Source organism: Mus caroli, unplaced genomic scaffold (genome assembly GCF_978045245.1).
Source record: "Mus caroli unplaced genomic scaffold, Mus_caroli_1 scaffold_13, whole genome shotgun sequence".
Lineage (NCBI taxonomy): Eukaryota > Metazoa > Chordata > Mammalia > Rodentia > Muridae > Mus > Mus caroli.
Window position 1 is genome coordinate 65012647 of NW_028227268.1, and position 23958 is coordinate 65036604.

Here is a 23958-nt window from a genome sequence, read left to right on the forward strand (position 1 = left end):
AAACAAAACCCTAGAACACTGTGCAGTACTGTCCTGGTACATGGCCCGCCCCTAAAGGCACTAACATAGGTGAATGAGGCCTTAATGTCTCCTCACAAACATGACAAAGCAGCACGTAACAAAGCCTCCACTTCACTCCAGAAGATTTGTGTTGCTGCTGCCCCCATTCCCAACACTTGGGAACTAAGAGCACCCACAACTGAGGAGCAACTGACACAGTGGCTCCTAATGAATGTGACTGAGATAGGTAGGTTCATCTGGCAGTTTACACAATAGAGGCCACTGGTGCTTACCTCTTACCACCCAACAGTAAGAAGCTACCAAGTGATGGTCTTGGAGGAAAGTAAACTCTACATAAGCAATTCTTACATATATAAATATAAAACCTGGGGAGTGAAAACTCAACTGGACCCTTTCTCAAGTTTTACAGCATGCAGGATCCAGGTTGTTCAAGGTTGGCCAAGTACTCAGACGCACTAGCAGCACCAAGGGCACTTCTTAGGCAGATGCCCAGGAGCCAAAGGAAGCCTCTTAAGAGAATGTACTCTATTTATGCTCATGTAGGGGGTGGGAACCTCCATCTGGGGATACACACCAGGCTTCTCTGTCACACCCAACAGTAGTGTCCCAGATGGGAGACCAGCCAACGCTTTGCCTTTTCAAGTTTTTATTTTTATACATTTTTTTGTATTAAAAAGAAAAGCATAATAATTACCACCAATTACAAAGGACTAGAGCAGGACCAGAATAATGAATGAATCACTTCAGCCTGGGAAGCAGACACTCTCAATAATATTAATGTTATAATACAAGCTCATTCAAGTATTTTACATTTTTCTTGTCCTGTTGATGTGATATCCTAGCACATGGTAAAGACAATATATGAGCGTAGGTGGAACCTTCTCTACAAAGCCCACGAGAGTTTTCCTTTCCTGTGAGAACTGGGCTCAAAGTTTTCTTCTGCCTCTGCCATCACCATGGCTGGAGGAGAGGGTGGGAGCTGGGGAAAACCTAGGGGCCCTTTGACAAGACACTGTGGGGTCCCATCCAGGGGACAGGGGAACCCGAGCCTCTAGCACTCCCCACCATTAGCCTTGTCCTCATGCCCTTTCCCTCATGTCCAGACCTTCCAAGCAGCTTGCCTTCTTTTGTAAATGTCATCAAAAAGGAGTGGGAAGGAGCTACAGAACAAAAACATTGAACAACTTGACACGGGGCTCAGCACCTGTCTGAACCTGCGGTCCAGGCTGGAGCAGGGCCAGGCAGCCTTCCCTCCGAGTAGCAAATCTGCTCTGAGGCTCACAGGTTTGCAAACCACCATCTGCCCCTTGCTGGGGCCAGGTGGATGTCTAACCCTGCACAGGCAGAGGATGAAGGCGGTTCCATTTGGCAGGCTGTCTGTCTTAGGTCTTAGATCCCATGGGAAGATGGTGATGGGGAAGTGACTTGTTCTGGTGCCCCACCCCCCCTCCTGGCATACTTGTCACAGATACATCGGTCCTAAATTCAAGTGTCTTCAGAAGGTGAAGATGTAAACTACTCTGCAACATCAACTCTTAACATGTCACAAAACACACACACACACACACACACACACACACACACTCCCACCCCTCCTCAGCCTGTGTTGAGATGATAGCCTTGCCTTCCCACCCCAGAGGGGCTTCTTCCCTCAGAGGGTCTGGGAGGATCTGGGAGAGGATGGCAAACCTAGTCTGGATAGTCTAGATGGAAACCACCTTCCCTGACACTGGGCCTCAAGCCCTGAGGTTCTGTGGTGCTAGATATACAGTATAGGGCTGAGTGAGGAAAGGAGAGAAGAAAGGGAAGGAGGGAGCCCACTGTTTGGTGAAGGTGCACCATAGGGCAGGTACCAGACTTAGGAGAAGGCCTCAGATCCCAGCAGCAGATGATCCTGTTCCCTTATTTGTTTGCGACAAGTGAGTCACAGGAGCTGACAAGGGATTCCCACATTCTAAGCACCGGGAGGACAGAGTGGGGCAAGGCATGTGCTCAAAGTAACAAGGAACCCAAAGACAGAGGGCAAGCTCTTGTCAGCCTGGGATGCTGTCTCCCAGTCCCAACTCTTGGGACAATAGAGGAAATGGGTGATGAGGAGGGTCACACAAATTTCAGTTAAGCTAGCAAAAAGACCACACCCCCTTGTGCCACCCAGGTCCAAGTGTAGGGTTAGCATGAAGTCTCCCTAGCCTGTGTGCTCAGTCCTTCATTATCCTTCTCAGCTCCTGGTGACAGCAGCCTCCAGCCACTCCTCTGGCATCTCAAGTGCAGCTCAGGCAGTCTGGCTTTTGAAGAGAAGTCAGGTATACTCTATGTCCACATATACCTTCCTGCCATGGGACTTCACCAAACAGTAGGATTCCCCAGCCCTTAGTTCCTCTCACCCCCTTGATCCCAGGCAGGGCCAATGAGAGAGTGGGCAGAGATGGCTTGCAGTGGGTGGTGGCATTAAGATGGAAAGACCACACCAGACCCTTAGAGAATGGTACCTTTCTCCACCTCCTTGAGGTCAAAGGTCTTTAAGGTTAGACACAGACCTAAGCTGTGGACATCAGTGGGTGTTCAACCCCTTGTTCTGGAGTTGGGGAGATGTGCAGACTGAGGACAAGTGTGTACCAGGCAAGACCAATTATGTTTACAACAGTCTGTAGCAAACTTGGCCTTGGGGTTTCCCAGGGCTGGGCGGAGCAGGGCGGAGCAGAGCAGAGCAGGGTGGGCCTGGACAGCAAGCACAACAAGGACAGTGGCAACAGTGTACAGACACAGGACATTGGCTTCAGACAATGAAACAGCAGGGGTGTCCTGGGCACAGCTCTGATAGAACTGCCCCAACTCTCTTGCCTCCAGGTAGGAGGCCCCGTACATGCAACTCAGTCTCGAGGAAAGTTCTAGTCAGTCCAAGTCCAGGGACATCCCAGGCAGGTGGAGCTCTTCCGAAGGCTCAAGGAAAACAGGCATTTGGGCATTAGTTCAGGTTCCCGCTCCACAATAAGGCAACTTTTAAAAAAATATTATTTCCAAAAACAGAACAGAAGAAAAATTCCAAGGAGGGGGAAAGACATCACTTTCTATGGATTAGGTGGGCTCTGGTTTTTTGTCTTTTTTTTTTTTTTAAGTGGTCGATTTTGTCTTTTTTTTCTTTCTTCTTTCTTTTTTTGTTTTTGTTTTTTTTTTTTTTGTTTTTTTGTTTTTTTTTGTTTTGTTTTTCTGTTTTCCCAAGGATGGAAAGGTCAGAGAAAAAAATAAAATGAATCATCTTTCAATAGTCTCTTCTGGTGTGAGCAGCGTCTCTGGGGTGGGGTGAGGGGGCGAGGGGAGAGGCTGAAGCTCCCACCCCCACTGAGATCCTTTGGTTTCCTTCCCCCAGAGGTGGCAGAAGGGCATGTGGAACAGCAGGGACACGGTGATGGCAAACCCCAGGTGATCAAGGGGCTGGTGCTTCTGGGGCCCATGGGCACCGCCAGAGCCTTCTGGTGGGCTGCATAGTTGGCTTGAGGAAAGCGGGAAGAGGCAGGGGAGACAGGTCGGCCTAACAGCCGCAGGAAGGGCTGAAGAGTGATTTTGGTAATCCAGACAAACTATCAATAATTTAAAACTTGATATATATATATGTATATATATATATATATATATAAAATCTCCCCCCTTTCCCTCCCCCCTTAGAAGTTATGATGGAAGTCATGGTGACAGGAGGGGATGGGGTACTTGGAGGCTCCTGCCCAGGAGCACCGCTAATAGCCCAAATGGTATACACTGCTACTCAGCGCAAAGGCCCATTCTTGTTAACTCTAGGCCTGTCCCTTCTCTTGTTCACTCTTCTGGGCACCCCACAGATCCTCACCCCCACCCCCTCTATCACAAACCCCAGGGGGCTTCAGGCCATTCACTTTCCCAAAGTCAGTGTGTCCGAGTGCTGGCTTGTCCATTTGGCATCTTCTCGAGTGGCCTGGCCAGTAGGTGTCGTAGGGGGCTGGCTGATCCCAGTGGCAGGCCTGCTGGAAGACTGGGAAGGGCACCGCTTCCTGCCCTCTCCGCTGCCTCCTGCTATTACTGGGTGTCGCTTGTGGTTGCCTTCCTCGCCCATGGGGGGCTGTAACAGAGGAGTCACAAGTGGTCAGAGAACACTAGCCACACCACTTTCCAGAACCAATCAGGTCTCCTTTCCATCTCCAAATGTGGACAATGGTTTGATTTACATCCTGTCCTTTCATGTGGAAAGTACCAGAAATAAGGAAACGGACCAAACACATAAAGTAATTTGTCAAAGGCTTCCTATATTAGGTCCATATCCTTAAAGACCAGAATTTGACCCTATAAATTTTTGTCCCCTTCTACAAAGGGTCTCTTAGGAAAAGACCTGTGGTGTGTGGAATGCAACATGGTGCATGTATTGGCTCCACAGGGCCATATACACTGGAACTGTCTTATTCCAGCCTTCACCAGGCCCGTGAGCCAACAATGAAGATTGTGATTCAGCTTGCCCTACTATCACCAAATGCCACCCAAACTATTTTCCAGGTACTAAGGTCCAGCCATTGGTCCTTAGCACACACCTCCTCCCCAGAGCAGGTCAGAACAAGCCCAGTTTACTGTAGGTCTGTAAACTGATGACACGCTTACCTACAAGAGTATGCTCAGCAGTCTGGCAGCAGGAAGGGTCAGCTCTACAGTAACTTAGGACGACTGCTGATCCTTACTTAAACCTACCAACTTTCTGCTAGATGTTCTCAAGAGAACAACCTGAGCATCAGAGTCTGCTCATTAGAAACTTTTTGGTTAAAAGCCTTTCTGTCTTCTTTGGTGCTGGTCATTAAAACCAGGGCCTTCAATGGGTTATACGTGTATCTTACCATTGAGGTAAACCCCCAGTACCACAGACTTCTTGAAGGAAAATCTCACTTGAAGTACTTTGCACAGACACAAAGATGAGTCAATGAAGCCGCCTTTAGAGGCAGCCGTTGACACACGCACAGCACTATTCAGACTCACCACAGGGTGTCACTGTTCAGGCACTGCTCTCGACAACGGAGGACTGAAAATTAATTTACAAATTTCTTTTCCCAGAAGGAACAAGTATATTTATCAGAGTAGCTGGTCCTGATCCTGACACAAACTAGTAGTAGTGGGCCTGGATAAGCAGGTAGGCTGTGACAATAGGAGGGAGGCTGGGAACAACTCTAGTGAGCACCTGCTGCTGTCCACTGTCACGTGTACGCCACAGACAGGAGAGGGATGCTCTCTTTTCAGGACAGTTAGGAGTCAGGAGAGACTTTCACTCACGTCCACTCGGAAGTCTTCTAAGCGGCGGAATTTGCCGAGGTATTCTTGCAGTTTGGGGTCAATGTCCAAATTTTTGGCTTTGGAGTATTTCAAGAAGGCCCAGAACTTCTCCAATCCATAGAGCTGGCCTATTAAGAAAACAGGTAGGTGGGCTATGATGAAGAGAGAGGGGTGGGGTCTAACACAGCAAGGCCCAGGAGGGCTCCCGCAGCTCTGACACTCTTACCAGCCTCATAGTCCTTCACTGTCTCCTCCTGGAAATCCTTGAATATGTCCAGCCGGAACTTTTTCTCTAGACCATAACTGTAGTATCGAAAAAGGCACTCCAAACCGTACCTGTGGAGGGTATGAAATGGTGAAGTTGGCACAGTACTCCTTTGAATGGCATGGGGAGGGTGGGTTGCTGGCCTAGCAAAGAAACTCTGGAACAGTTAAGACAGTTCCCAGACTGGAAACATGGCAGGTCCACTGCAGAATTGGCAGCAGCAGTAATACCAACCCTGAAGAGCTGTTTAGTCGCAGGGCTCAGCCAATTCTGCCCACCTTGATCTGCTCTCTGCCTTTTAACTGCAACGTTTTACTCCAAAAGCAGTGAAGTGTTCCTAACAGACCTTAAGTAAGCACATGAAGACAAAATCACCTCCTGTCTATCCATTTCAGGAAAACACTCATTCCTACACCAGCTCTCTGACTACACCTATCAGCAGGTTTGTTCATCTACCTTAGTCAGAGTTTACCACTAGGCATGTGATACTAAACAAACAACCGAAAGTATTTATATATATATATATATATATATATATATTTTTTTTTTTTTTTTAAAGATTTATTTATTTTTTATTATATGTAAGTACACTGTAGCTGTCTTCAGACACACCAGAAGAGGGCATCAGATCTCATTACGGGTGGTTATGAGGCACCATGTGGTTGCTGGGATTTAAACTTAGGACCTTTGGAAGAGCAGTCGGGTGCTCTTACCTATTGAGCCATCTCGACAGCCCAGTATTTATATTTTTAAAGATTTATTTATTATATGTAATTACACTATAGCTGTCTTCAGACACTCCAGAACAGGACATCAGATCTCGGGGCTGGTGAGATGGCTCAGTGGGTAAGAGCACTGACTGCTCTTCTGAAGGTCCTGAGTTCAAATCCCAGCAACCACATGGTGGCTCACAACCACCCGTAATGAGATCAGACGCCCTCTTCTGTCGTGTCTGAAATCAGTTACAGTGTACTTAAGTATAATAATAAATAAACCTAAAAAAAAAAAAGAAGAAAAAGGACATCAGATCTCATTACAGATGGTTGTGAACAACCACATGGTGGCTCAATACCATCTGTAATGGGATCTGATGCCCTCTTCTGGTGTGTCTGAAGATAGCTACAGTGTACTTAAAATAAATAAATCTAAAAAAAAAAAAGTTTTCACAATCAAACGAAATACAAAACTCTAGAAGCTGGGTGTGGTGGCCCACGCCTTTAATCCCAGCACTCGGGAGGCAGAGGCAGGCGGATTTCTGAGTTCGAGGCCAGCCTGGTCTACAGAGTGAGTTCCAGGACAGCCAGGACTATACAGAGAAACCCTGTCTTGGGAAAAACCAACCAATGAAACAAACCAACAAACCCACAAACCCACCCCCTCTTACAGAGAAGTTGTTTAGAAATATTCTGGAGCTGTCGCAATAGGCTTATTACATTGTTAAAATAACTTTAAACAATTAATTGGTCTTTAATCCCAACACTGGGAGGCAGATCTCTGAATGTGAAGGCAGCCTGTTCTAGAGTGAGTTCCAGAACAGGCACACCTAACACTGAGAAACCCTGTCTCTGGGTGGGGTGGGTTGTTATTTGCCCCCTGGTAGTGTCAGTGGCAAATGCCTTTAATCCCAGTACTCAAGAAACAGGAGGAAGACAGATCTAGGAGGGTGATGTCAGCCTGATCTACAGATAGAAGTCCAGGGAAACCAGGGCTACACAGGGGGGTGGGTGGAGATGAGAGGCATATCTGACCCCCCTCCCCAGTAGATTTGCTGGTGACATAAAGGCACAACGAACAGAGCAAGAAGCAAAGAGACAAAGAACAAAGGAGAACTGCCTGTACAAACACACCACATGAACTTTTAAACTTGGGTGAAAACCTAGCCCATCTTTAAAACTTCAATTTCAGCTCTGGCAGCTGACTCACTGGGGCCCTAACTAGAGCCCCTGGCTCACTCACCTGTAGCCTTCTTTGGCATCCTCCAGTGCGAGCTGCTTGAACTCTTCATACATCTTTTTATTGAAGTGATCTCGGAGGAAGAAGGACCAAAAGCGGAAGAGGGTGTTCATCTCCTGAGACTGGCCAATGCCCAAGCGCTTCCGCTCTGATGGGAAAAACAGGAGAGGGTGAGGCCATGCTGTCCTAACCTCTAATCTGGCCATTTGTCTAGTTCCGAGTCTCACCTGCTATCACTTAGAGCAGTGGTTCTCAACCTTACTAATGCTGAGACCCTTTATACTGGTCATGTTGTGGTGACCCCCAACCAGGACATCATTTTTTGTTGTTGCTGCTATGAATCATAATGTAAATATCTGATACAAAACTCCTAAAGGGGTAGAGATCCACAGGTTGAAAACTGCTGACTTAAAGGAACTGGCAGAACACTGCTGAAGTACAAACAAGTCACCTTTTGTCAAATTAATTAGATTTAGCAAGTATAGCATGTTAACATGTAAATAAGGAGAGATGGCTCAGCAATTAAAAGCACTGGCTGCTCTTGCTGAGGATCCAGCACTCACGTGGTGGTGGCTCACAACTGCCTATAATTCTAGTTCAAAGAGATTCAACACCCTGTTTTGGTCTCGATCAGCACCATGCATATACATGGTACATAAATATACACATGTGTAAAATACTCATACACATAAATTACAGCAGTTGGGCGATAAGAGACAGCAGTTCAAGGCCAGACTTAACTCGGAGAGATAAAGGCTAGCCTGAACAATATGCACAGGCAGATCCCTGGAGCTTACCAGCCAGCTGGGATAGTCAAAGCTGTGAGACCCTGCCTCAAGAATGTATTTAAATCCTGACTCAGAATATATTTTAAAAAAGAATCTCCTGCCCCCAAACTCCTACTATAGAGTGACTTGACAATAAGTCAACTAAAAAGAGTCTGAACAGACACCTTGAGCAACACAGACAAGGACGAGCAGAACCAGGATGGCCTGTGTAAGAAGAAAGCAAGTCTGGCAGCAGTGGAGAAAACAAAGGCCCACCCTTAAGTTCGGAACTCTGGAGGTCTGAGTGAGAATGAGGCCTAAACCTACCCTCCTATGTTTGATTACTTGGGTCTCTAGTTAGTGGAACTTTTTGGGAAGGATTAGGAAGTGTGACCTGTGGGAGGAAGGGTATAACTGGGGATGCATCCGTCTTCTCTGTGTTCTCCCTCCTGATAAGATTGTGAGCTCTCAGCTACTGCTCCAGTGTCATATCTGCTACCATGCTTCACCTTCTGAAACCACAGGCCCCTAGTAAACGTGTCCTTCTCTATGTCACTTTGATCACAGTGTCTCCTCACAGGAATAGAAAAGTTATTAAGACAGAGACATAATATAGTGCCAGCACAACAGAAAACTCCAGTTTCTTCCAGAGGCTCCCAACACTGATTATGCTACACTCTCCCCCGCCCGCCCCCACAACTCCCTTCTAGTTTAAGGAAATACTGAAGCAGGTACCAGGCTACTAAGTGGTCACACTGACCTGCATATTCCCTCAACAACCTCAAGTCCTACACCTTTAAGACATCTCATGTGACCAGATATTCTACACCAAGGCTACCTCCTACTATCTTCTAGAATAAGGCCAGTAAACCATTTGCTACAAAGGGGCAGAGAATAAGCAAGCAGGCTTCATAGGTGACAGAGTTTGTCACAGATTCTTCTCTTCCTACAACCTCTTCAAAAGAAAAACTTTTCACTAGGCAGTGGTGGCACACTCAGGAGGCAGAGACAGGCGGATTTCTGAAGGCCAGCCTGGTCTACAAAGTGAGTTCCAGAGCAGCCGGTGCTAAACAGAGAAGAAACCCTGTCTCAAAAAATGAGAGAGAGGGGGGAGGTGGGAGGAGGGGAGGCGGAAGGGGAAAAGGGGAAGGGGAAAGGAAAGTTGCCTAGATTCCAAATCTCTTACCTAGAAAGCTCTACTCAGCCTTAGCCCAAACCTGAAGATGTTTGGGATACATGCTTATTCTGGCAACAATTGTCCCAGCAATCTTGTGAGAAATTAGCAAAAATTGGCATTTCCTATATATATATGGGTATAGAACAGGAAAGCTGGGCACTATAATCCCTTAGCTTCCTGCATTTAAAAACTATCTCACATAAATCTAACATCAGTAGTTCTTTCTTTTTTGAAAAAGATTATTTTATGTACATATATATGTAGCTGTACAGATGGTTGTGAGCCTTCATGTGGTTGTTGGGAATTGAATTTTAGGACCTCTGCTTGCTCTGGTCAGCCCCGCTTGCTCTGGTCAACTCTGCTGGCTCAGGCCCAAAGATTTATTTATTATTATAAATAAATACACTGTAGCTGTCTTCAGACGCACCAGAAGAAGGCGTCAGATCTCATTGTGGGTGTTTGTGAGCCACCATGTGGTTGCTGGGATTTGAACTCAGGACCTTCAGAAGACTCGCTGAGACATCTCACCAGCCCAGTTCTTTCTTTTTAAAGTATTATTTATTTTATGTATATGCATACACTGTCTCTGTCTTCAGACACACCAGAAGAGGGCATCAGATCCCATTATAGATGGTTATGAGCCACCATGTGGTTTGCTGGGAATTGAGCTCAGGACCTCTGAAAGAGCAGTCAGTGCTCTTAAGAGTTGAGCCATCTTCCCAGCCCCCACATCAGTAGTTCTTAAGTTTGAATTTCTCTATGGAGCCAGGCTGGGCTATAACTTAAGACCCTCCTACCCAGTTTCTAGAATGGTATGACTACAGCTGTGAGAACCAAGAAAAGCTGCAAGAGTCAAGAAAAAGTCAACTGCTGCCAGCAACACATCCTCTAGCCTTTAAACTCACGACGATGGGTGGGTCCCTAAGCAATGGCCAAGGTCCTTAGTAGCTTTCAAATGAGCCAGCACTTACCATTAAGGCAGCGCCTCCGATACTTGTGGTAGACGTGTTGTGTGAAGCCATTTTCCTTGAGCAGCTCATGGGAAGGATGCTGGAACTTGGGCAGTGACTGAGGGGTACAGCCATAGCTGCCGACTGCAGGTGTTCCCTCTGAAGGACTGGAGCTATGGAAGCCAGAAGAGTGATTGAGTCACCAGTCACCCACTCTGCCCTACTATAAGGTAGGAGAGGTTCCTCTAACCTACTAGCCAGGGTGCAGTCTTGTACTACACTGGCCTTAACCTATAGGCAACAGCTGTGCAGTGACATTTTGGAGAGTTCTGAGGTCACTGAGGCTCACACCTGGGCCACTGGTCCCTGCAGGGGTGGCAGAGATATTATAACTGCCAAAAGAAACTCACAATATTATTCTGTCTTTAGTCAATCACCATGTGTTAATCAATGTGTATTTTTCTCAATTCCTACTTCCTCCTAATATCTACCATCTTTGTGGGAAGCTGAGTTCACAGACTGGTGACTTCTAAAATGTGACTTGTTTTAAAGTAGATTTGGCAAAATTAAAGAAGTATCTGAGTCCCACAGTTAGTAGTTGAGTCAGTGAACTATGGTGCTGGGGTCAGAACCCAGTCTTGGCAGATATGCAACTACCACTGAGCACCCCGAGTCCTATAGGGTCTAACTAGCAGAGTTTCTCTACTTTTAGGCAGACAGTAGACAGGCTTGGAAAGGAATTCAGAGTTTCACTGCCCAAGTAACCTCAAATTGGGTTCTGTGTGGCTATGACAGCATGTCTTTACGACAGCCAGCCCATATTCTACTCTCAGCACTAGAGAGACTAGTGAGCAGACAGATCTCTGTGTTCAAGGGAGGCTGCTCTATGTGACAGCTCCAGGTCACTTTCTAAAAATAAAAGAAAAAGAACAAAACACAAGAAGCCTCCAGTTCCCAGACCTTAGGCTATGCTTCCCACACTGTTGTATGGATTTAGATTCAGGTGGTGAGCGTCACGCCACAAGTAGCCTGGCCACAGTACCTAATAGAAGCAGTCCTGGGCCTGTGCTCCCGAGAATCCATCACCCAGCCCACATGACTTTCCAAGGGGGGATTCGAGCTGTGCCTTGTCTTTCTTTTTCGAGGCATCTGTAAAGATGAAACCAGAATTAGTTATCTTACACATTTACTATGCTGATGTATATCAAGCTGCCCTTAGTATGCAAATGGTACATCCCACTTTACAAAGGCATTTTCTTATTTGGGTACAACTGGAGGTTGTTGAACACAAGGCTTTGTGCACTAGACAAGGGCAATAGCACTAATATTACACCCCCAACCTGACGAAAGAACTTTCCAAGTATCTCACAGGTGAGACGGAGAAGCAGGAAGATGTGCCTGAGGTCTCTCATCTGGTCTGCACTCCTTCAGCCTCTGTAGGCCATGCCTATACTCAAGTCTACTTTATGAGCTCTCAGTCTAAGGATGCTGCCTGAGGGGATCCTGGCCCTTTGTTGGCTCAGACCAGGCAGTAAAATATGCAAGACTCCACCCAGCTGACCACCTCACCTTGGCATCTAGGGTCCGTCCTTCTTTCACCACGGGGTAAAACCGTGGTGTCTGACTAGAGTCTTTGAGCTGGGGGGTCCGGGGTGTGCGGGGAGTCCTGGCATTTCGGTAGTTTGGAGACTCTGGGACAGTGGTTGGTAGAGAACGGGCAATGGTAGATGGCTCGGGAGCACCAAACAGCTTGTTGGCCAGGGCATCAGTAGGAACTGCAGAGGCAGAGTAGGGTCAATGAGCAGGGAATATTTTGGCTAGAGCTTAATACCTCTCACCCACACTGGGCTGCAGGTGCCCATCCCCTCACCTTGCTGGAACCGAGGTGGCCCAGGAGGAACCTCCTGGTTAGGATCCACAGGGGGCTCAGGGGTCAGAGTGTCAAACTGTTCCCGACTAATCATATTCACTTTCTTGAAGTTCTCCACTTCTTGCTGTAGATGTGAGGTAGTGGGAAGCTGTTAGTCAGCAAGATGCTCTGGCTGCTCAGGAATCAAGACTGGCAGGAAACTGGTGAGAATAGCTTCCCAATCCATACACACAGGATTCTAGTCTCCACCACCATCTCTCAGCCCAGGTACTGATCTCAGTTAGTGCTGACCATGCTCCTCTTCCCTGGCAGGGGACCAGTTGGGCAACAACCATTAAGGAACTTGCTGCAGATTGCCCATCCTGAGTTTTTTTCCTACACTGCTGCTTGTTCGTTGCACACACTCACCTTTAGGCCCACCCAGCACCAAACACAGCTATTCCAAAAACTGACAAGAAATGTCTCCAGAAGTGCCTCTTTTTTCTCCATTTTCCACTAAGAAGGGTTCTTAAGACCTTTTTTGATACGTGTCTGATTTAAGACTAAAGATAATAGTCCAATCTTTATTTTATCTTCCACAAGGCTCTAGCCAACTGTGTGACAAACATGAGTGATTAGATAGGACAGTCAGTCATCCCACATGTTCTTTACACTGTATACAAATACATTTCCTCTGCCAAGGTGACAATCATCAACCACTCCCTCATCCATAAAGACAAAAGGCAACAGGCAGAGGTACCTGCCCAGAGTCACATGGCAAATCAGCCTTCCTCTTCTCCATGTTACAAGAACCCTAGGCCCTAGTTCAAAGCTATGCTTGAGTCTCACCTTGATCTGTGAATACTCAGGCTCAAACTTCTCAGTCCATAGATCTTGTTCATAGTAGAAGAGTCCATCATTAATGACCTTGGCCAGTTCAGCACTCATCTTGGCACGAGAAGTGTGGTTGCCTGTACGGTCTCCTCCAGGGTGGCGACGCATGTAAGGTGGTGTTTGAGTGACGATGAGGATCTTATTGACATCCCGGTCATCAATTTCATAGTCAGAGTCCTCTTCAGACCAGGCAGTGAAGGTATTCTTCCGCCCATCCATCTGCTCCATCTCCTCGTCAAACAGAAAGTCTAGTTCTTCTTGCTCATCCTGATCCTTAGACATCAGCTGCTGGGAGGGAAGCTGCTGAGGCAGAGCAGTTGGGTGGGAGAACCTGGGCTCCTCTGGCTTCTGAAACAGGGCAGACACCAAAGGGGAATGACCTGGGATAACACATGAGGCCCTAAACCAGGCTTTCTAGCTGCCCAAAGAGGCTCTCTGGCTTCTCAGTTCAAAAACATCACAATTGTAACCCTGGCAACACCAGCAAATTACAGGTGTCCTCTCTGGACTCAGCTTCATGGAGAATAACCCCGAAGAAGTCCAGTTCCGTCATTCACAGTCACACACAGTCATTCACAAATAGCGGTTTCTGTTTATCTTCATAGCTTACACATTGGCTGTTGGGGGCAGGCACAAAGCACAAGAACCACCCATCATCTGGCTACTCAACAACCTGGCACTCACAAGTTCAAGGCAAGCAGCTTTGCTACACTACCTTCAATATTTACGCTGGGTCCCAGCCATAGTAGACACTCATCAATCTGATGAGTGAGCACCTACAACAGTACCAGGCTCTGTATGAAAGCCTGAATGAGCAAGACAAGACCCAGTACTTAAGAAACCTCACAGCTCAGTAGGAAATGAACACAGCAGCCATCTGTAGTGTGGTTCAACAAAGGCTCTAAATAGGTCTAGGGAGCACACAAAAACGGTACTGTGCTGAGTTGGATATGTTAGGAAAAGCCTGCTAGAACAGGCCACTAAAGGATAAAGGCAAGAGCAGAGTGGTCTAGGCAAAAAAGACAACATGTTCCAAAAGCCTTTCACTTGTTTTTGAAACATTTTAGTGGTGGAACACCAAATAAGCCTGACACCAGAAGTATGTCTCCCGCATAGTATACATCCAAGAGGCAATCTTCTGATGGACCGGTCATATCCTACAGAAACGCCAAATCATTTCTTTTAAGGTTCAAGATACACCATACAGGAGGAATGGGGCTCCCCTGACTCCCTACCATCTTTCCCAGAGCTTGTGCAACTAACTGAACTCCTGGGCCTTGGAAGGTGCTACATTTCTCTTGGCTGAGGCCAAGAACAGTGAACATATTCTGGGAGTGAGCAGACACGGGAAGGAAAGGAGATGGGAGAGCCAGTCCTATGGGTAAAACACCTACAGAAGCACAGAATTATACAGAACACAAGCACCAAGGTCAGCGCTGAGGCCACTCGACAAGGCCAGACCAAAGGTCTCTGAGGAGGGAGCTGAGTCTACAGAGGTAGAAGACATTAATGTGATACCCAGAAAGGAGCCAGTGATTTCACTTTGAGGTCAAAGAACCTCAAGAGTAGTGATCCTACCATTAGTCAAAACGCATACTCCTTCCCACATTCATCTTGAGACAAACTGACACCTTGCCAACTTCCCAAGGCCACTTGCCACCATTACAGAAAACTTGTACCCCTCTCCACTACCCAGAGCCCGGGAAAAGACCTGAAAAATCAAACACCTACAAAGCCCCATGGCCTTATCTTGTGGAAAAGCCACACATGAACTGACTTGGGTATCCTGAGAATGGTTCCCAAAGAATAGAAAGAGACATTAGCATTCCTACACTAGAAAACCCAGGACCACCTAGGTTTTCAGCTTAGACCCTCAGGACTAAGCCATGCCTCACCTACCTTGGGGCGTGCTGGTGAGGGCCGAGGCCTTTTCTTCACTTCAATCCAGCTCTCAGAATCCAGATCTGGGAGGCTGGCAGACAAGCCCTTGGGAAGGGTCTTCAGGTTGCTGACCTCTTCTGTTTTTGTTGGCACTGGGGTGACTGCACGGGGAGAGCCAGGTGCCGACTCTGAAGGGAGAAAAAGTGGGGCCTCATCATCCTAGTCCTCTCCGGGGTAGTCAGGAGGTAACTGCACACTGGAGGATAAGATATTCAGCCACCACTGGGACACCCACCTGTCTCTTTCTGGTAGTGCTGTCGGGGAACAAACTCTGGGCAGTTGAGAAGCTGAGAAAAATCAGTTTGTGAATAATCCACTATTGGGGGTCCAGGCAGTGGCCACTTTTCAGGTTCTTCCCTCCTGCGGACTTTCTCCTCAACCATCTCTACCACCTTGCTGTCCTTTAAAGCCTGTAGAGGAGGAGGAGGAAGAGGAGGAAAAGGAAGAAAAGAAATGAAGAGGACTGCTTAGGGCAGCAGATCTGGAGACACTTCGGTCCCTAAGTACCCGGAGGCCAACAGTAGCAGTAAATATCTGGTCACATCTTCCCTAACTGACAGGAACACAAAAGGTACAAACATGAAAAACAAAGTAACTTGATAAGCTTGTAAAACAGCTTCCAGACATCTAGAGAACACTCGTAAAAATGTCCAAGATCTGGGCAAAAGGTTGTTCAGTGACAGTAACAGTAATAGGAAAGCACTTGCCATCTTCTGGCAATTTAAACCACAAGACAGGTATAAGGTATAGGCCAGGGTAAAAACCAGCCTCTTTGATTTGAATTTTAAGAAAAACAGAGATTTGTACAATACAACGGTTGTTAAGAGTCACAGCTAAATTATTATGAGTTATCATCTCCCGATACAAGAGTAAAGATTAGACTTTCAGTCCCATCCCATCCCATCCCTCCTTCCTTCAAGACAGTGTTCCCCTGTGTAGCTCTGCCTGTTTTGGAACTCACTTTGTAGACAAACGTGGCATCAGACTCAAGAGATCTGCCAACCTTTATTTCTTAAGTACTAGAAATAATTATAAGCGCCATCACGCTCAGCTTAAAGATCTTCTATGTAAGCTCTGAAATCTTCTAAGAGAAAGAAGGGAAGGGAAAGCTCAGCATGAGGTACCCTGTCATTGTGCAGGGAAGAGGAGCAGAGAGACAGTGCACAAGACAGACGTTTACAAAGGGCTATGCAGTTTCACCTTTGTATCAGCCACCCTACTTTCTAAAAATCTTTGCCAACAGAAAACTAAAAACACAAGGCCTTCTATTATAGACATATGTTGTCGGCATATTAGTAAAAAGCTGGAAGCAGTTAAGAGAGCTGGCTGCTCTTCCGTAAGTTTCAGGTTCCATTTACAGAACCCACATGATTGCACATACCATCTGTACCTCTAGTCCCAGGGGCAATTCACTACCCTCTTTTTTTAAAGATTTGTTTATTATTATACATAGGTACACTGTAGCTGACTTCAGACACACCAGAAGAGGGCATCAGATTTCTTTACGGATGGTTGTGAGCCACCATGTAGTTGCTGGGATTTGAACTCAGGAAGAGCAGTCGGCGTTCTTACCCGCTGAGCCATCTCGCCAGTCCAATTCACTACTTTCTTATGGCTTCTGCAGGCACTGCATCTAGTTAACAGACATATATACAGACAACCCCCTTCCCTTTCCCCCCCCCACCTCCCCACTTACTTGTAAAGGAGGCCTAGAAACAACCATGATCTAAATGGTTGAAACACCATGGATGGTGCACTGCTCAACTTAAAAGAATGGAAGCATGCATCTATTTTATACATCACTTTGCAGTTAGCTCCCAGATATATAAAATGAAACAATAAAAGTGGTAAAATACCTGTGTGATGTATCACCATTTTTAGCAAGAAAAGGAGGAGATGAATATAGGCCAATAGAGAACCAATAAGAATTTATCTGTGTTGCTGGGCAGTGTGCTAAAGAGAAAGTCCTGAAATCCTACCAGTTACCTTTCAAGGATTTGGGGAACCGTTCACTTCAGAGGTCAATGAACTGTTCACAGAGTGAACAGGGTCAAACCCATAAACCTGCCCTTCCTGTTCTACCTCTTGTTTACCTCTGGTAAACTGAACAACTGAGTAGCAAGTGTCTCCTCAAACTCTCCTCAAAAGTTAAGTAAGGGAAGGTTGACTGAAAGGATTAGAGTACTGCTGTTTTGCAAGCCCTAAGAAAAGTGTCCCTATAATAACTGCAGGAGATAATTGTCATATGCTACCCCAAAGAAGACACATGCCATTGACAAAGCCCTGAATCTCATTATGCCCCTAAGTTATCCAAACTCAAGACATGTGAGATGTTACCTGTCCCATGAGACATGCAGGCATGTATAGGATACACGACCTAGTCTACCCTACAAATAATTAGCAAGGAAGAATAAAAGGGTAGACGGAAATACAAGACAATACACAGATCTGATCTGGACTCTAATTTTTTTTTCCAAAGCACTTAAAAGATTTATTTATTTATATGAATACACCATAGTTGTCTTTAGACACATCAGAAGAGGGCATCAGATCCCATTACAGACAGCTGTGAGCCACCATGTAGTTGCTGAGAACTAAACTCAGGACCTCTGGAAGAGCAGTCCATGCTCTTAACCACTGAGACACTTCTCCAGTCCTGGACTCTAATCTTTAAAACCCTTTTTAACAATGTTTGGCAGCAGTTGAGGAGAATCTGAAACAGGGTAACTGATGATGTTATAGACCTGTTCTATTTGTAGAAGTGATAATGATGTTGTAGCTACTAAAAGGCTAGCTAGATTTTCTCTAGGAAGACCCAGAGGCATGAGGAAAAGCAGATGAAGGGTACACAGGCAGATCAGCTATAGCTGACTCTTGCTGAAGCTGGTGAGGTGCTTGCTGTATGTAACATGGTGGCACCTTGGCACTCAGTAGAAGCAGTTAGTGGGAACTCTGTCAGGGTTTACCCATCAACTCAGGACTCACAGTGAGGATCTTATTTTCCCACCATCATCCCCAGGAAGAGACATACCGCAAAGATGAGTGAAATGTCAGTGGTTAGGGCCTGTACACGGTGAAAGGAAGCAATAAGGGTGATGGGAAGGAAGCCATCAGCATCCATTTTCCGTCTCAGGAAGAAGTCTCGCTCTAAATTGTCCACGCTGAAGTAATATTCACTAAGTGGAGGGGAAAAAAGGCATCACTGAGGGGCTATGGGCCTTCCCTGCTCCCTCTCCCCCCCACAACCTCACATTCCTGACTTCACTCTTCTCCTGCTGGACAGCTTAAGGCAGCTGTCTTTCAACCTGTGGGTTGTGACACCTGGGGTGTGTGTCCCTTACACACGGGTCACCTAAGACCACTAGAGAACATAAATATTTACATTATGATTCATAACAGTAGCAAAACTACAGTTATAAAGTAGCAACAAGAATAATTTTATGGTTGGAGGTCACCATAACACAAGGAAGAACTGTATTAAAGAGTCCCAGCATTAGGAAGTTTGAAAATCACTGGCTTAAAGGCTGAAAAGAAATGATGCACTACTGCCTTTCAGCTGTCACAGGTGAGCCCGACAAAGTAACCCTCTTTTGAAACTCAGGTCCAACACTATTCTGCTACTACAACACTGACCCTCTTGCTCTACTACCTGTTTCTCTATATGGGTTCTCCTTTGGTCTTCCAGCCAGCACTTTAGTATGAATAAGAGCAAAAAATAATAGCCAGACAGAAACAGCATTAAGCCTGTGCTTTGTGAATTACTGGCCTGCTTGTTCTCCTATAAAATAGGGACAGGAAATCCAAGTCATCTAAGTCTGGCATGCAACAGTCATGAGAGATAAGAACAAGGCCTACAAACACTTGGAAAAAGCCTGGCTACAGACGGGAGCCAGGGTGTTTGCCTGTTAGTGGTAGTCTCTACTTTCCTAAGTGGTAATGAACAGAATTCTGTCAAAGTACAGAAAGCCATCTTTCAGTTCAACAGGGCTACTCCAATGGTCATGCATTAGACCCTGCTCTGGGCCCCATTCCAGCATGGCCCCAGAAAAGCTTGCACACTCACATCTGGCGCTTGATATAATCCTTGAGCAGCTCCTGGTCCATACTGTAAATCTCATTGCTGCTGACATTGTCAAAGTAGTAAGTGATGTTGTTCATATACTTGTGGGTGCGGGGCCCCTCTGTACCATCAAACTTTCGGTAGCCAAACTGGTAGTCAAAGTGGGCTACAGGAGACACGGGCATCATTAGAGGGAGAGAAGAATCTCGCCTACTCCCCATGCCGCACTCCCTTGGACATCCCGGAGCCCAAAGGGGCCTCACGTACTTCGAGTGCCACCCCGTCCACGGCCCCGTCCACGACCACGCCCCCGTCCACGGCCACGGAAGGAAGCCCGCGCCCCACCAGCCCCATCACTCTTCACACTCGATGTCTCATCCTGGTCGTGCCAGGCAGGCTCCGCTTTGGTCTCTGGTTGCCAGGCTGGGGTGGGTGGGGCCACAGATATAGGCATGTAGGTAGCAGGTTCAGATCCTATAGTAAGGAGGAACACAATTGGTAAATCCTCAGATATCCTCCTCATCCAGACCCTCCATAGCAGGCCGTGCATACCTTTCATCTCCCCACGGATAGCAGGTGTATGTCTTGGCTCCTGTGGGCGAGTGGGACGGGAGGCCAATTTCTCTCTGGGTACTTCAGGCTTCATGTCTATTTGCAATGGAACCCACTTGTGTTTGCTCCCTGAGGGACGGCATAAGCATGTCAGCGAGGCATGGCAGGCCCCTCAGACATGGCTTTTTCCTTCCCCCCAAATTCTTGCTTAACTACTCATTTGGTAGCCATAGGCACATCTTTCCAAGCACCAGACCTCTTTTTTGTTGTTTAAATCTCGAAAATAAGGAGGCCAGCGGTTCTAGGTGTAAGACTCATTTTCTGGAGCCCTGAATAAAAACTAACTTTCCAGGCTCCCTTCACACATGTGCCACATCACTGCCTGTGACAATTTTGTGGGACCATTCTAGGTAGAGTGAGCAGGAACCAGGGAACCATCTAGGATGCAGAGAGGCTGCTGTGCTGAATGAGTTAGAATTGCCACTTCAAGCCTCGTCAGCAGACAGAATAGGTCTGTCTATGAGAAAAAGCAGTCAGGCCTGTATCATTTCAGGTTTTAGAAACAGCAATATAAAAGCCTGCTTAAGAGAAGACACACTAAGGCTGAGCACACAGGTACACCTGGCCTTCAGTAACCTCCTGGCCTGAAGATCCTCCAACAGCTCAAACTTAGGTCATTTCAAAGTTCTGAAAGGCACACTTCCCAGGTCCCGACTATGCCACTTACCTTTCTTCTTCTGCCCGCCTCGCTGGCAGTCCTCATCCCCATTCTTTTCCTCCCCCGATTCATCCGACTTGGTTTTTGGGCTCTCCTTACTATCACTTCCATCTCCTTTCTCTTGCTCCTTCATGTCCTTCTTGGGTGGCAACTTTCGAGCAGGCTGAGGCTTGTGGGACTGTGGCTACAGGAGGCAAGGACACATGCGGTCACTGGGAAGGTATGAGGGCAGGCTACACTAGATATACCCTAAGGTCTAACTTTCATACTCAGATGATACTACCACAAGACATGGCAATACCAGCCATCAAGGAGGGACAACTGATTTTTCTAGCTACCTAAATCTATGGGATGGAAAAGATGTTGGTCTACCATAAGGGACCTACTAGCTCAGAACAAAAGTGCTGAGAGAAACAGATCTGATCAAGAGTCTCTTCTGATGGAGTCTAAGGGAGCTAAACACACTCCCCCAAACTGGAGTCAGTGCCTCCAGTGCCAACATCTTTTTTTTTTCAATTACTCATAGACAAACTTGGCACAGTAATAGAAAAATATGGGCTTTGGAAAACTATAACACAGCTGTTTCCTAAACCCACTGAGCCACCACTGAAACCAGGCAAAGGCTCACATGATGGTAATTCCTAATTATTTTACTGCCATCCATCTTATATAATTAGCCTTCATTTGTTTGTTCAGAATTGAAGGGAGTTGGTGTCCTACGTTACACGGGATGGCCTTGAACTCTTGGAATAGGCATAGTCATCCCTCTTTAACCTTCTTTTGAATAGATGAGACTTCTGAAGTATACTATTATGCCCACCGACTACTCCTTTTCAAAAATCAAGAAAGGTGAGGTTTATGGCTCTTGAACAAAGTTTGTATAAAGAATACCTGAACCTGCCAACCCCTTCTCACACTCACCTGCACACTTTTGTGGGCTATCTCTCCAGGTGTAGGCCAGTTGATTGCATCTCCAAAATCACCAACCTGCAAGGTATAGTCTATGAAGGCCGCAGGGTTACTCTGCCTGCCGTTTCGCTCCACACCCAAGCTCTAGTTCCTTTTAGAGATTGGGGCCACATCAGTGTGTACACTCAGACACCATGTACTGGCACCCATAAAACGCTTCCATGCTCTTTACAGAAGGGCCAGAAGTGCTTACTAGAACAAGAATCACCCACAGGCAGGCACAGGAGACGCTCCCCTGATCCCCCCGATCCTTACCTTGCTGCCCTTACGCGGTTTAGGAGCAGCTGCCCTCACCACCTTGGCTGGAGCAGAAGGTTCTGTGGGAACAAAGAAAAACAATCAGCTGTTCAGAGCCTAAGGCACTACCATGTGCACCCCACCATGCACCTACAGGTTTCCAGAGGACCCACAGCAGAAAGGGCAACAATAGGAGCTGACAGCCTAGCCGCCAAGGTGCCCAACCCAACTCTGAGGTGGAAAAACCCTTTTAGAGTCTAAAGTCTGAAGTTTTATGAGAGACCAACTGAGGCTCAAGGCCATAAACAAATCTACACTGCAACTCAGGGCTCCAAATCTATAGGCAAAGTCTATAAGGAAAGGAAATCGAGCCCTTCTATATACTTCTGTAATCCCAAAGAAAAGGAAGCTAAAGATATGTAAATAGACAATTCCAGGGCCATACCAAGGCCTGCTTTGTCCTCACTGACATGTAGTTGAAGCAAGAACTACATGTCAGTGAGGACATACTATTTAGGGCTAGTAACAACTACAATTTGACTCTAAAGTTCCATCTTTTTGGGCAGCATCTCACAGTGCAGCCCTGACTAGCTTGGAACTTATGCAGATTAGACTGCTGAACTCACAGAGACCCCACCCCACCCCCCGCGCGTGCACATACTTTGCCTCCCAAGTATGCCATCATACGTGGCCTGTTTCATTGCTTAAATTTAACCCCAATAATATAAGTGAGGCAAGAGCTATTCACAATTTCGGCTCCAACAGTACTGAAATCACCAAATCCATCCACTTTCACAATAGCCATTAGAATATAACAATCTTTGGTTATGTGTAGACAGACACAATGGAAGGTGACTTCACTTGTTTTCTATAGAACAGAGGAGCATGCATACAGTCGCGCTTCCAAAAGATCAAGATGGCTTTTAAGGAACACAACGTGCAAGTCTTTTCTAAAAGAAGTGACTCTGGTTAGTTTGCCCTGGATAAGGGTCTGAAAACCAAGGGTGTCTTGTTCCTCCCTCCTTTAGAGATCCCCAGGAAGAAATACCTCCTGAGAGTCTGCTCTTACTTCCCTCTTCTGCCATGCCAGGTCAGGGATTGCCCCAGCTTCCAAGCACAGAAATCTGTCTGGCCTCACAAGAAGGTTTTTCATCAGACCATTTCCTTTAATGAGAAGAAAGTGTCCTTGCTCAACTCCTAACTGTGAAGTCAATGCATTCCTGGCTTCTGGCCTGTTACTGGAGCCACTGCCCCCTAATGGTAGACATATGCCTTCTGATAGCTGGAGTCGTTGGGCCCAGCCCACAGCATCCTGTAGTGCCAAGCAACAGAAAACTAGAAAATCTCAGCTGCAAGAAAACCACTGTCCTTTGACCCAAGGTTGACCCAGATAAGACACCGAACATCTAGTAATTCCCTGACTGGTCTAAATAAAGATCTCCACCGGAGCTAGGTATGCTGGTAGATGCCTTTAATGCCAGCACTCGGGTGGCAGAGAGAAGGATCTCTGGAAATTTGAGGGCAGCTTAATCTACAAAGCAAGTTCCAGGTCAGCCAGGGATACACAGAGACCATCTTACAAAAAAAATAAAAAGATCTTCATCCAATTCAGCCCAGGGCCAGGGCAGTGCCCACCTGAGCTATAACTGGAGATAACTGGAGTCATTTCTTCATGTACTGAACAGCATTGATACATGCTAGCAGGAAAGCAAGCCCCAGGGCTAGTAACAAAGTTTACAACAGGAACCCCATGCACAAGGACTGGAAGTGAAGTATACTGAAAATCACCTCTGAAAAAGAGAGCAAGTTTCCAGACACTGGTCTTTTCAAGTTTCTTGGTCTAGGGAAACATACTTCACCAGGAAATAGAGATCAGCTCTCACAGGCTGTCCTCTGATTTCCACAGGCATGCCATGGTGTTCCCCTACTGGCCCCTAATCAATCAATCAATCAAATCAATCAATCAATGTAATAAAACCTTTTAAAGCTATTTTCTCAAAAAATTTTAAGGGGGCTGGTGAGATGGCTCAGTGGGTTAAGAGCACCCGACTGCTCTTCCGAAGGTCCAGAGTTCAAATCCCAGCAACCACATGGTGGCTCACAACCATCCGTAACGAGATCTGGCGCCCTCTTCTGGAGTGTCTGAAGACAGCTACAATGTACTTACATATAATAAATAAATCTTTAAAAAAAAATTTTTTTTAAGGAAGGGTCTTGTTTGTAGCCCAAAGCAGCCTCTACATTCCAGCAATTCCCCTGTCACAGCCTACCAAGCTGGAATTCCAGATGCATACTCCATTGGCCAGCTTATTTCTTATAAAAATT

General features: G+C 46.5%; 1 protein-coding gene across 5 annotated transcripts in view; it reads right to left on the bottom strand.

The window, feature by feature from the left end:
* Positions 1 to 650: 650 nt before the first annotated feature.
* The window catches only part of Larp1 (La ribonucleoprotein 1, translational regulator), an 89227-nt gene continuing 65919 nt past the window's right edge, over positions 651 to 23958 (bottom strand). For 3 of the 5 annotated variants that reach the window (XM_085830003.1, XM_021177320.3, XM_021177323.3), the window contains exons 2-19: positions 21652 to 21713; positions 21349 to 21414; positions 20437 to 20611; positions 19710 to 19838; positions 19425 to 19631; positions 19161 to 19323; positions 18129 to 18273; positions 15333 to 15507; positions 15056 to 15225; positions 13112 to 13504; positions 12284 to 12407; positions 11983 to 12188; positions 11456 to 11562; positions 10435 to 10586; positions 7523 to 7667; positions 5528 to 5637; positions 5302 to 5429; positions 651 to 4111 (exon numbers count right to left, since the gene is read on the bottom strand). In XM_085830003.1, coding sequence (XP_085686129.1) covers positions 3905 to 4111; positions 5302 to 5429; positions 5528 to 5637; positions 7523 to 7667; positions 10435 to 10586; positions 11456 to 11562; positions 11983 to 12188; positions 12284 to 12407; positions 13112 to 13504; positions 15056 to 15225; positions 15333 to 15507; positions 18129 to 18273; positions 19161 to 19323; positions 19425 to 19631; positions 19710 to 19838; positions 20437 to 20560 — 2685 coding nt within the window. In that variant the 5' untranslated portion in view covers positions 20561 to 20611; positions 21349 to 21414; positions 21652 to 21713 and the 3' untranslated portion in view covers positions 651 to 3904. The remainder of the gene's footprint in view (positions 4112 to 5301; positions 5430 to 5527; positions 5638 to 7522; positions 7668 to 10434; positions 10587 to 11455; positions 11563 to 11982; positions 12189 to 12283; positions 12408 to 13111; positions 13505 to 15055; positions 15226 to 15332; positions 15508 to 18128; positions 18274 to 19160; positions 19324 to 19424; positions 19632 to 19709; positions 19839 to 20436; positions 20612 to 21348; positions 21415 to 21651; positions 21714 to 23958) is intronic. The other 2 variants (XM_085830002.1, XM_085830001.1) reach the window with 2 other exon arrangements.